Here is a 14,026-nt window from a genome sequence, read left to right as displayed (position 1 = left end):
ACAACTGATTGGCTCAAATGCATTAAGAAGGAAATTCCACAAATTAACTATTAACAAGGCACACCTGCCAAGATTGTGCAAAGCTGTCATCAAGGCAAAGGGTGGCTACTTTGAAGAATCTCAAACACTTTTTTGCTTACAGGATTCCATATGTGTTATTTCCTAGTTTTGATGTCTTCACAATTATTCTACAAAGTAGAAAATAGTAAAAATAAAGAAAAAACCTTGAATGAGTAGCTGTGTCCAAACTTCTGGCTGGTACTGTATATACAGTTGAAGTCTGAAGTTTACATACACTTAGGTTAAAGTCATTAAAACTTGTTTTTCAATCACTCCACAAATTTCTTGTTAACAAACTATAGTTTTGGCAAGTCGGTTAGGACTTCTACTTTCTTCACGACACCAGTCATTTTCCCAACAATTCTTTACAGACAGATTATTTCACTGTATCACAATTCCAGTGGGTCAGAACTTTACTGTGAAAGAAATCTGCCAAGACCTCAGAAAATAAAATGTAGACCTCCACAAGACTTGTTCATCCTTGGGAGCAATTTCCAAACGCCTGAAGGTACCACGTTCATCTGTACAAACAATAGTACGCAAGTATAAACACCATGGGACCACACAGCCGTCATGCCGTTCAGGAAGGAGACGCGTTCTGTCTCCTAGAGATGAACGTACTTTGGTGCGAAAAGTGCAAATCAATCCCAGAACAACAGCAAAGGACCTTGTGAAGATCCTGAAGGAAACAGGCACAAAAATATCTATATTCACAGTAAAACGAGTCATATATCCTGTAAGACAACTCAGCAAGGAAGAAGCCACTGCTCCAAAACCGCCATAAAAATGCCTGACAATAGTTTGCAACTGCACATGGGGACAAAGATCGTACTTTTTGGAGAAAAGTCCTCTGGTCTGATGAAACAAAAATAGAACTGTTTGGCCATAATGACCATCGGTATGTTTGGAGGAAAAAGGGGGAGGCTTGCAAGCCGAAGAACACCATTCCAACCGCAAGGCACAGGGGAGGCAGCATCATGTTGTGGGGTGCTTTGCTGCAGGAGGGACTGGTGAACTTTCCAAAATAGATGGCATCATGAGGGGGGAAAATGTGTGGATATATTGAAGCAACATCTCAAGACATCAGTGAGGAAGTTAAAGCTTGGTCGCAAATGGGTCTTCCAAATGGACAATGACCCCAAGCATACTTCCAAAGTTGTGGCAAAATGGCTTAAGGACAACAAAGTAAAGGTATTGGCCCTGACCTCAATCCCATATAAAATGTGTGGGCAAAACTGAAAGAGTGTGCGACAAGCAAGGAGGCCTACAAACCTGACTCAGTTATACCAGCTCTGTCAGGAGGAATAGGCCAAAAATCACCCAATTTATTGTGGGAAGCTTGAGGAAGGCTACCTGAAACAATTTAAAGGCAATGCTACCAAATACTAATTGAGTGTACGTAAACTTCTGACCCACTGGGAATGTGATGAAAGAAATAAAAGCTGAAATAAATAATTCTCTGACATTTTCACATTCTTAAAATAAAGTGGTGATCCTAACTGACCAAAGACGAGGAATTTTTACTCGGATTAAATGTCAAGTTTTTGGCTAAGGTGTATGTAAACTTCCGACCTCAACTGTATATCTATTTTTTTTAATGTAGATATTAAAATACTACTCATATTAAAGAGCAAGCTGTAAAGCTTCATAATACACATTTTTGCTTTGTAGCACCTACAGATGAAAACATTGTGGAGTCTTAAGAGGCCCGGGCAGCCCAAAATGTCATAAAAATGCCATCTTTGATGAATTATTTTTCAAATATGCTTTTAGATAACTGTAAAATACATAAACAATCCTTCCTCCAAAAAGGACCATTGTATGGGTTACATTTCCAAATCATGCTGTTTTGTCCTGCTTTACATTTTTATAAGAATAATCTCATTGTCGAAGCATTTATGAGAATGACAGCAGGTCATTAGCAGAGGATCACCCATTCAAGAAGCTGAAGCAAACAAGGACAACTACACCAGTGTCTAAGCCCAAGGCAAACAATCACACACATAAACACACGCCAGTGTCTCACCTCTTGTTGGAGAGATGCTGGGCCTCCCTGTATGGGATGGGCATGACCATGGCTTTGTGTGAGCGGGGTTGGGGTGGTGGGGGGCCCATAGGGGTCCAACGCTGAGGGGTGGGGGCACTGTGCAGGCCGGCGGGGCTGTCCCAGCGCAAGACAGGGGTGCGAGGGGAGGGCCGGTAGCCTGCTGCCACGGGCTCAGACTCTGGCTTCTGCTCCATGGTCTTCATCTCATACTCCTCTGTACAGCCCCTATAGACAGAGAGGGGGAATGGCGAGTCAGTACTACTGCAGTTGGATTGCAAGACGACACACTAACACCAGACAACGACTGGAAAGATGTCATAGCTGCTTACAAAATAGCAGTGGCTACGCACAGACTTGTGCGCGCACACACACACACACAACTACAGCACTCAGATAAGAGGTCCACCTCGCTCACAGGAGCTGCAGTCGAACTCAAGCTGAACTTAAGCTGAGCAGGTGAAAACCCTGAACTCCTCCATACTCTCCCTCAGCATATTCCCTTCAGCATCCCCCTCCAACAGCTCACACACAAGAACTAATGAGCTCCCTTGATACCTCAGGATGGGAAAGGGGTGGGGGGGACTCTATCCCCTACTGTGAGGCCTCGGTCAAGTGTATGAGTGTGTCTATGAGCACGCGTACAGATACAGTGCCTTGCGAAAGTATTCGGCCCCCTTGAACTTTGCGACCTTTTGCCACATTTCAGGCTTCAAACATAAAGATATAAAACTGTATTTTTTTGTGAAGCATCAACAACAAGTGGGACACAATCATGAAGTGGAACGACATTTATTGGATATTTCAAACTTTTTTAACAAATCAAAAACTGAAAAATTGGGCGTGCAAAATTATTCAGCCCCCTTAAGTTAATACTTTGTAGCGCCACCTTTTGCTGCGATTACAGCTGTAAGTCGCTTGGGGTATGTCTCTATCAGTTTTGCACATCGAGAGACTGACATTTTTTCCCATTCCTCCTTGCAAAACAGCTCGAGCTCAGTGAGGTTCGATGGAGAGCATTTGTGAACAGCAGTTTTCAGTTCTTTCCACAGATTCTCGATTGGATTCAGGTCTGGACTTTGACTTGGCCATTCTAACACCTGGATATGTTTATTTTTGAACCATTCCATTGTAGATTTTGCTTTATGTTTTGGATCATTGTCTTGTTGGAAGACAAATCGCCGTCACAGTCTCAGGTCTTTTGCAGACTCCATCAGGTTTTCTTCCAGAATGGTCCTGTATTTGGCTCCATCCATCTTCCCATCAATTTTAACCATCTTCCTTGTCCCTGCTGAAGAAAAGCAGGCCCAAACCATGATGCTGCCACCACCATGTTTGACAGTGGGGATGGTGTGTTCAGCGGTGTTGCTTTTACGCCAAACATAACGTTTTGCATTGTTGCCAAAAAGTTCAATTTTGGTTTCATCTGACCAGAGCACCTTCTTCCACATGTTTGGTGTGTCTCCCAGGTGGCTTGTGGCAAACTTTAAACAACACTTTTTATGGATATCTTTAAGAAATGGCTTTCTTCTTGCCACTCTTCCATAAAGGCCAGATTTGTGCAATATACGACTGATTGTTGTCCTATGGACAGAGTCTCCCACCTCAGCTGTAGATCTCTGCAGTTCATCCAGAGTGATCATGGGCCTCTTGGCTGCATCTCTGATCAGTCTTCTCCTTGTATGAGCTGAAAGTTTAGAGGGACGGCCAGGTCTTGGTAGATTTGCAGTGGTCTGATACTCCTTCCATTTCAATATTATCGCTTGCACAGTGCTCCTTGGGATGTTTAAAGCTTGGGAAATCTTTTTGTATCCAAATCCGGCTTTAAACTTCTTCACAACAGTATCTCGGACCTGCCTGGTGTGTTCCTTGTTCTTCATGATGCTCTCTGCGCTTTTAACGGACCTCTGAGACTATCACAGTGCAGGTGCATTTATACGGAGACTTGATTACACACAGGTGGATTGTATTTATCATCATTAGTCATTTAGGTCAACATTGGATCATTCAGAGATCCTCACAGAACTTCTGGAGAGAGTTTGCTGCACTGAAAGTAAAGGGGCTGAATAATTTTGCACGCCCAATTTTTCAGTTTTTGATTTGTTAAAAAAGTTTGAAATATCCAATAAATGTCGTTCCACTTCATGATTGTGTCCCACTTGTTGTTGATTCTTCACAAAAAAATACAGTTTTATATCTTTATGTTTGAAGCATGAAATGTGGCAAAAGGTCGCAAAGTTCAAGGGGGCCGAATACTTTCGCAAGGCACTGTAGAATCCAAGCCCTGACCTTTTTAGTCACCCAGCTGTTGCTCAAGTTTTCATTTGGGCAGGAACACAATAAGATAAACCTAACTAACTAATATCATAACGATTCTCTCCGTCAGCCTTTTATTTGCGTGCACGGAGCCCAGATGTGTCAACTTGCATTGACTTTATACACGCAAGGCATGTGGAAATGGCCGCCTAAGCCGAGTCCGCTCTAGTTAAATACTTTCATGAGATCCCGTGGAGATATCAGGCTTTTCTTCGACTTCCCCCCGATAACAGTCATGACCTGGACCTTTCGAGTAGTCACTGCACTACCACATACAATGAGGTGCACATTGAAAACCTCGAGCAAACCCAAAAGGAACACAATGACGCAATAATGAGACAACAATGACCAACATCAGTTTCAGTGGGGGGGGGGCTCAATAGCAATAGATCCCTTTTTTAACCAGGGCACCTGCGCGACAGACTCACCCTCTCAACATCCTCACTGAAGCCTTGAGCAGAAACGGCACATGCATCTTTCGTCCTTCATCACTATTTCATGGTAAAGTCTATTATTGGAGGTTGAAGAGGCACCACGCAGCGCCACAGCAAAGGCTGCCTCAGACACCAGACCATGTGCGGGAGAGGAGAGAGGAGGAGAGGGACAGACTAGTGAAAGGAAGAGAGGGAAGATAGAGACGAGGAGAGGAGAGACAGAAGAGAGGAGAAAGAAAGGGGGGGGGGGTAAAGGGAAGAAAATGAAAAATGAATAAATTAGAGGACAAGGAAAAGAGATGAGAAGTGGAGAAAGTGACAGAACATCTGAATATAGCCTAGGTAACGGACAAGAAGAGGAGTGCAGGAACAAAGAATCAAAGGATAGCTGGGCAGATTGTCCAGTGTGTGTCTGTATGTGTCCGTGTGATCTTTCCCGTACTATTTGACCTGGATTAAGCTCAATCACACTGGCCTGGCCACACTAAGCCCAAGACTGCTTTAGAAAACAAACAAACAAACACACCATTACTACCACTGCAGGCTAAGGTAAACAGAGCACACACACACACACACACAGAGGGGACCACGCAACATCACATGCACTGTCGGTATGAAAGATACCAGGAGACATTGCATGAGTAGAATGATGGTCTCACTATCACACTCATACATATACCAGTGAGTGTACTAACCAACCTTGGAAGGAAAAACCTAGATCCCACACAAACGCATGAATACGACTGCCAATGTCAAGCCACGAAAACAACCCTCACACACACACACACACAGACACTGGATAAGAACGCGCGCGATGCACACACACCAGAGTACCAACCTTCGAGAGAGAGAGAACACCAGTGCCCACTTCCAGAGACGGCTCCATCGCAATGGCCGGCCTGACAGCTGGGGAGCTCTCTCTCTCTCACACACACAGGGAGGGGGAGAGAAAGAGGAGAACGTGAAGCCAGTTCCTTCTCTCCCTCCCACTTGGCTTCTCCCACCTGAGAGGTGTTCAGACACGTCTTCCCATTCAATGCCGGCTAGCCTACTGTACACACACTATCTCTCTCCCTCCTTTTCTACCCTTTTCATTAGCATGGAGCACACATTTTTAATTTATCGCCTCTTTATTTATTTATTTGCCCTCTTTCTGCAGATTCCGGGCCTTAATCTCATGCAATCTGTTGTCCCGGATCACTATAGCAAACGAGTGTGATCGAGAGGGGGAGGGGGGGGGGGGTGAAAGAGAGAGGGCGGAACAGAAAGAGTGAAATACAAGACTAATTACGTAGTGTGTGTGGAGGAGTAAGCATGTGTGTGTGTGTGTGTGTGTGTGTGTATCAAAGGGGTTTAAGTCATGCAATTAAACTGCCTTACACATTGAAGAAATCCAACGACGGTGCAATCACACAGCCCCGGCAGCACAATTACTGTATTTAGCATCCCCCAACTCAATCAAGAACAGACATCCTGCTACTTGTGACCGACTACAGAGCAGCACACTCTGGGAGGGGGGGGCACCCTATATAGTGCACTACTTTTCACCGGGGCCCTGTTCAAAAGCAGCGCACTAAATAGGGAAAGGGGTGCCATTTGGGACACCGCCAAGCTGGGCTAGAAATCGAGTAGAGACTAGTCACACTGTGTGTAGTCAGTGCGTATTCATCTCAGTAACATTCAAACCCACAGTATTTAATAGAGCCTCATTATCCCACTGTACTCAAGGCCCACACTCAGATGAAAGGTTGAGAGGAACGGAGATGGGTGAAGGGGAGATAGCGAGAGAGAGAGGCTGAGGGAAAAACACAGGCCTTGACGGACAGAACGAGAGACGGGGAATAAGAAAGCTTGAAAGGACACGATTCATTCTATTGTTGCCTCTTTCTATCCGTCTCTCTTTCCCTCTCCTCTTTCACCAAGCCCACACCATGTGCCTCTCGCCTCCCTCCCTTTCACACACACCCACTCAAAACTCTCCTCAGAACAGAGACGTCTGGCCAGCATCTCTCAGCTCTGTGTGTGTTGCTGTGTGTGCGTCTTCTCTCTCTACAACACATCCTCAGAGGCAGGATGATGCTTTGACAGCAAACACACAAGCGCATTCATTTTCACATACACACACTCAAACGCGCACACACTGACCTGCGGGGCCCTCCCTCCTCGTAGGGCGGGATGATCACCACTTTAACGGTGACAGACGTCCTCAGTAGGTCGATCATCTGCTCGTGTGTCAGGGTTACCGCGGCAACCTTGCAGATCTCCACCAGCCGGCTGCCCTGCCTCAGCCCTGCCTGCCAGGCGAAGCCGTACTCCTCCACCTAAAATAATCGTACTTTCAATACAATTTTAGGTCGGATTTTTACATGCGTTTACTGAAAAACGTGTTTTAGAAAGTATGGGGAAAGTACCTCAGCCACGGTGCCGTCCAGACTGACGTGGAACCCCAGCTGTCCCAGGCCGTTCCTCCTCAGAGTCATATCCGCCGTCTCACAGCCCACCGTCAGCGCCTGGGGAGAGAGGGAGGGAGGGGGAAGAGCTTAGGGGCTTTCAGCAAATAAAAGGGCTTCAAAAGGCTGGTGGTTTTAAATGCGTCATTAAATACATAATTATACTGCCACACAACAACAGCCAAACATGCTATTTTCATAGATTTTTAGTTTCAGTATGAGTGTTGAACCTCCTCTTGACAATAATCACAGTCATCTTAGCCTGGGTGCCTGTGGGTTTCAGCAAAACTTTTGTCTAATTTCTTCCACACAAAAAAATCCAGTTAAACTCTTCCCTGCCTCATACTCTTCCCTGCCACCATACCCCTGGTTAACTTCCCCAGCTCTGTGACCTCTGCCCGCTCACCTTTAACCTCTGCACCACCTCCCTGATGTCCTGAGCAAAGCCCTCGGGGACTCTGACGGCGATGTGGTCTCCTCTCCCGTAGAAGATCTTCAGCGCCAGCCTCTCCGGCGTCCAGCCGATCACGTCGGCGCAGAAGCAGTTGAACACCACTTCCTTGGTGTTGCAGTCTGCCAGGAGGATGTACTCTGCCGACACGCCCAGAGCGCAGGAGATCTCCGTCCCGCCGCCACTGAAGTCCTGGGCCAGCACCCTCCACGCCACCGCCCCGGCCGCTCCCAACTCTGCCCCCTCTCTCGCCCGCGCCCGCTCTCTCTTCTTCGACGCCAGCGAGATGAGGTTGTTGAGTTTGCCCGCGGAGTCTAGCGGCGTACTGCTCACACAGTTCTCGGCTAAGTCTCTGAGGTACTCCTGTCGCGTGCGCGTGGCCATGGTGTGGAACTTCTCAGACTTGTGCGCGGCGCTCTCTGCATTGATGACCTTGGCCAAGAGGAAGTTGCGGAAGGCTTCAGGGCCGCGGAACGTCACCCCGCTGGGGATGGGCGGGCCAAAGGAAGGTACGTCATTCATACGCGTCACAGCCACACTGAAGAGAGGGGAGAAAAAACAACCATCAACAACCGACCAATAACAACAGCCTAATGGATACCATGGTGAGAGTTGGTGCCCCCTCCCCCCTACCTGTAGCAGGTGTCGTCGGAGCAGGGGTTGTGCACGCGGACGATGACGAACACATGCTGGAAGTGGGAGCGGACGTTCTGAGGGGTGAAGGGCAGCGCTCCCGGCTCCTGGAAGATTACTGTGACGATGTCGTTCCCTATGTGCCTCTTCCTCAGGAGCTGAGGGAGAAAAAGGAGAGGGGGGGGGGGGGTGAGAGAGAGCAAAAAGGAACGTGTGAAAGAGGGAGACAGAAAGGAGTGCGAGCGAGGGTGGAGGTAAGGACACAGAGTTGGCAGGGGGAGAGACAAACAGAAGCAGAGGGAGGGAAGGAGAGTGAGCGGGGGAGACACCGAGCACAAATTAACATGAGTGAGCCAGAATTGGCACACGGGCTCACTTGACTCACTATCGCACCAGTATATTGTTTGGGAAAAGTCCGCGAGAGAGAGAGAGACAGATTGGTCCCAGTCTACGCGGATGTAGGTCTGAGATTGGGATACAGATATAGGCATTGAGCAGTGAGAGAACTGCTGAGGCCAACTAGCAGATCTTTATGTAATGCTACATTCGATTGAGTATGTGTGAATGTCAGTCACACAGTGACAGAATACATACCGTGTCCATTCCGGTGCTTGCCCACCCTCTCTCTCTGCAGCAGTGTGAAAGTGTCAATTACACAAGACAGCATAGAGCCTAAACACACCCTACGGGGTGCTGCTGGAGCTCTGTACGCCTGAGACACCAGTTCTGCCTGGGGCTGGACAACTGACAGAGGCCCCTGCGGTCCGGATGTACCGGAGGGCCTGCTCTCCTCCTCATGTCCTCTCTTAGTCACAGTCACCTCTTCGGCTCTCTCTTTTTGACTCTCCTCCTCTCTCTGGCACATAACATTACTCTATAATCGACTGCCTTAGCAGATCTCCCTCTCTCCTTTCCGTCCCTCAGAGTGAGGGTTTACTGGTGATCAACACTGACACCTAGAGGTTGTGTGGCAGAAGTAAAAATGTTGGCGCTGTCGCCTTTGAGCCTCTGGATGGAGTCAGTGTGCTGAATATTCATCTACTCTCTCCCATTGTGCCGTTTACACACTCACATAAAAGTAGTTCACAGTCAGGGACACGCACACATATAGCGTAACCACAGAGTTTTCAAACCCAGAGGCCCAACGTCGCGATACTTCTGGGAATGCATCTGGAAGCAGACTTGACACACCAGACAGGGGGTTTGGCAGACAGAGAAGTGAAAAATGTGTCCTTAAGGCAAAACCTAGATTTGAGCCAAAGTCTTAAGTTGCTGAACCTGTCATTACTACAACCTCGTGAAAGTGACAAACTGACACGCACATAAAAAAATATATAAAAAAAAAACGAAACTTTATATCGAAGGAGTGCCTTTCGTTTGAATGTCTGCACATGCGCAGTTCGGCACGACGTGACTGTCCGACCCATTGGCGTTTTTTTGCGCATGAGCTACGCTAGCTAATGTCGCCATGACGTTGCCTTCAAGTGTGACCGGGGATTTCGATTGTAGAAGCAGTTTCTGCCCATCTTCACACTGAAACCGTCTTTGGCGTAACCCATTCACACACAGTTCATATTTTATTCATCGAACTTGTTATTTAATTAACAAGGTTGGTCAACTGAGAACCAATTTTCATTAACAGTGATAGCCTTGGAATCTCTGTTGCTATAGCTTAAACAGAGTTTTCATAACCTACCCATTCACATACATAGGCTGCTGTTTGCATACTTTTAGCAACAGTTGTATGCATTAGCAAGCTTACACTATATATACACAAAAGTATGTGGAACACCCCTTCAAATTTGTGAATTTGGCTATTTCAGCCACACCCGTTGCTGACAGGTGTATAAAACCGAGCACTAAGCCATGCTATCTCCATAGACAAACACTGGCAGTAGAATGGCCTTACCGAAGAGCTCAGTGCTGAAGTGCTCAGTGCTGAAGCGCAAAGCGCATAAAAAAATAGTCTGTCCTCGGTTGCAACACTCACTACCGAGTTCCAAGCTGCCTCTGGAAGCAACGTCAGCACAATAACTGTTTGTCGGGAGCTTCATGAAATGGGTTTCCATGGCTGAGCAGCCGCACACAAGCCTATGCAACAATACCATGCGCAATGCCAAGAGTCGGCTGGAGTGGTGTAAAGCTCGCCGCCATTCTCTGGAGGGACGAATCACGCTTCACCATCTGGCAGTCCGACGGACTAATTTGGGTTTGGCGGATGCCAGGAGAACCCTACCTGCCTCAATGCATAGTGCCAACTGTAAAGTTTGGTGGAGGAGGAATAATAGTGTGGGGCTGTTTTTCAAGGTTCGGTATAGGCCCCTAAGTTCCAGTGGAGGGAAATCTTAATGCTACAGCATACAATGTCATTCTAGACAATTCTGTGCTTCCAAACTGTGGCAACAGTTTGGGGAAGGCCCTTTCCTGTTTCAGCATGACAATGCCCCCATGCACAAAGCGAGGTCCATACAGAAATGGTTTGTGGAGATCGGTGTGGAAGGACTTGACTGGTCCTGCACAGAGCCCTGACCTCAACCCCACCGAACACCTTTGGGATGAATTGGAACGCCGACTGCGAGCCAGGCCTAATCGCACAACATCAGTGACCTCACTAATGCTCGTGGCTGAATGGAAGCAAGTCCCTGCAGCAATGTTACAACATACAGTGCCTTGCGAAAGTATTCGGCCCCCTTGAACTTTGCGACCTTTTGCCACATTTCAGGCTTCAAACATAAAGATATAAAACTGTATTTTTTTGTGAAGAATCAACAACAAGTGGGACACAATCATGAAGTGGAACGACATTTATTGGATATTTCAAACTTTTTTAACAAATCAAAAACTGAAAAATTGGGCGTGCAAAATTATTCAGCCCCTTTACTTTCAGTGCAGCAAACTCTCTCCAGAAGTTCAGTGAGGATCTCTGAATGATCCAATGTTGACCTAAATGACTAATGATGATAAATACAATCCACCTGTGTGTAATCAAGTCTCTGAATAAATGCACCTGCACTGTGATAGTCTCAGAGGTCCGTCAAAAGCGCAGAGAGCATCATGAAGAACAAGGAACACACCAGGCAGGTCCGAGATACTGTTGTGAAGAAGTTTAAAGCCGGATTTGGATACAAAAAGATTTCCCAAGCTTTAAACATCCCAAGGAGCACTGTGCAAGCGATAATATTGAAATGGAAGGAGTATCAGACCACTGCAAATCTACCAAGACCTGGCCGTCCCTCTAAACTTTCAGCTCATACAAGGAGAAGACTGATCAGAGATGCAGCCAAGAGGCCCATGATCACTCTGGATGAACTGCAGAGATCTACAGCTGAGGTGGGAGACTCTGTCCATAGGACAACAATCAGTCATATATTGCACAAATCTGGCCTTTATGGAAGAGTGGCAAGAAGAAAGCCATTTCTTAAAGATATCCATAAAAAGTGTCGTTTAAAGTTTGCCACAAGCCACCTGGGAGACACAAACATGTGGAAGAAGGTGCTCTGGTCAGATGAAACCAAAATTGAACTTTTTGGCAACAATGCAAAACGTTATGTTTGGCGTAAAAGCAACACAGCTGAACACACCATCCCCACTGTCAAACATGGTGGTGGCAGCATCATGGTTTGGGCCTGCTTTTCTTCAGCAGGGACAGGGAAGATGGTTAAAATTGATGGGAAGATGGATGGAGCCAAATACAGGACCATTCTGGAAGAAAACCTGATGGAGTCTGCAAAAGACCTGAGACTGGGATGGAGATTTGTCTTCCAACAAGACAATGATCCAAAACATAAAGCAAAATCTACAATGGAATGGTTCGAAAATAAACATATCCAGGTGTTAGAATGGCCAAGTCAAAGTCCAGACCTGAATCCAATCGAGAATCTGTGGAAAGAACTGAAAACTGCTGTTCACAAATGCTCTCCATCCAACCTCACTGAGCTCGAGCTGTTTTGCAAGGAGGAATGGGAAAAAATGTCAGTCTCTCAATGTGCAAAACTGATAGAGACATACCCCAAGCGACTTACAGCTGTAATCGCAGCAAAAGGTGGCGCTACAAAGTATTAACTTAAGGGGGCTGAATAATTTTGCACGCCCAATTTTTCAGTTTTTGATTTGTTAAAAAAGTTTGAAATATCTAATAAATGTCGTTCCACTTCATGATTGTGTCCCACTTGTTGTTGATTCTTCACAAAAAAAATACAGTTTTATATCTTTATGTTTGAAGCCTGAAATGTGGCAAAAGGTCGCAAATTTCAAGGGGGCCGAATACTTTCGCAAGGCACTGTATATTGGAAAACCTTCCCAGAAGTGTGGAGGCTATTACAGCAGCAAAGGGGGGGGACCAATTCCATATTAATGCCCATTATTTTGGAATGAGATGGTCGACGAGTAGGTGTCCACATACACTACATGACCAAAAGTATGTGCTAGCATCAGTGACTGTACAGTTGGCATGTATTCAAGGAACATAAATACTTTTAGCAGCACATTACCAACATAAGTACACTCGTGGGGTTTATATGACCTTGTGCATTCACCCACATTAAGTTCTCATGCAAACACTTGAGCCAACGATTTAAACACACACGCGCGCACACACAAAAATGCCGAGCTTAACAACTGACACAGTTCACCCAGACACACCGTTACCACAACGCCCTGAGGGATATGTAGGAAGGCAGAGTTATTTAAAAGCAGAAAGGGAAAAATAGTCTTTCAAAACCTAGAGACTGAGCCCCACCCAGCTTTGAACCAGTTATGAGAGAGAGGACTGAAAAGCTCATTCAAAGAGAACAAAGGCTCCATAAAAATACTGCAGACACACAGAATGGAAGAGGAACAACACTCTAAAAGAGAAGCGAGGGAGCGGGGCAAGAGAGAAGTTCCATTTCATGAGCAGCTGCAATTGTCCATGTCCGAGCCAGACAAACTATAGAACAGCACTACAACAAACCCCATTACACAAAATATTTAACCCTTCGTCCGCCATGCGTCTTCTGAATCTGAGATGCATGACGCTCGATGGTGACACTCGGACGGACGTCCAAAGGATTAGTGAGATCGTGACAATGGCCACATTACCCAGAGTACCCTTTAGGCGTCTGGAAGAGTGCCCGAGCCTTTGTGACTACACCTGTGGGATTGACCAGACAAAACTACTAGATAGAAGGGTAGTTGAAGAGGCAGGATGAATCCTATCTTGTTGGCATGAAGGTGTCTGGGGTGGGCTGTGGTAGACCGTGCTGTGTGTGTGTTGGTCTCACCTGCTGGGGGTTGTTGGGCATGTAGGGCAGCATGGTGGACACGTGGAACATGACCTCATAGCCCTGGTAGGTGGTGTACAGGGAGTGGGTGCCCGTCGAGTCAGCTGGGGGGAAACCGAGAGAGAAACAAACACACGCACAAGCAAACACAGGGTTAATATTCCGTTATCCAGTCCCAGTTCAGCACCAAGACATGAACTCCACAAGTGAAGGAACACAATGGAAAGAGAGCGCCACATCAAAAGCCGCAGTCCGTAGAGAATTACAATACTATTTTAGGAAACCACATAACTCTTTTTTTCTAAAGGTTTTTGCTTCATTAGGCAGTTATGTAGCAACACTGTTTTTATATTCATGCACCATTTGACAGGAATCAC

At 46.4% G+C, this 14,026-nt stretch overlaps 1 protein-coding gene across 2 annotated transcripts in view; it reads right to left on the bottom strand.

The window, feature by feature from the left end:
- Positions 1-14,026, bottom strand: part of LOC110507407 (signal-induced proliferation-associated 1-like protein 3) — a 103,453-nt gene that overhangs the window by 22,739 nt on the left and 66,688 nt on the right. For both annotated transcript variants that reach the window (XM_021587390.3, XM_036964760.2), the window contains exons 7-12: positions 13,650-13,753; positions 8,389-8,546; positions 7,711-8,293; positions 7,266-7,364; positions 7,000-7,175; positions 2,087-2,332 (exon numbers count right to left, since the gene is read on the bottom strand). In XM_021587390.3, the coding sequence (XP_021443065.2) occupies positions 2,087-2,332; positions 7,000-7,175; positions 7,266-7,364; positions 7,711-8,293; positions 8,389-8,546; positions 13,650-13,753 (1,366 nt within the window). The remainder of the gene's footprint in view (positions 1-2,086; positions 2,333-6,999; positions 7,176-7,265; positions 7,365-7,710; positions 8,294-8,388; positions 8,547-13,649; positions 13,754-14,026) is intronic.

Source organism: Oncorhynchus mykiss, chromosome 27 (genome assembly GCF_057628025.1).
Source record: "Oncorhynchus mykiss isolate SJ-2025 chromosome 27, ASM5762802v1, whole genome shotgun sequence".
Classification (NCBI taxonomy): Eukaryota; Metazoa; Chordata; class Actinopteri; order Salmoniformes; family Salmonidae; genus Oncorhynchus; species Oncorhynchus mykiss.
The sequence above is the reverse complement of the archived record's forward strand: the minus strand, read 5'-3'. Positions and strand labels throughout refer to the sequence as shown.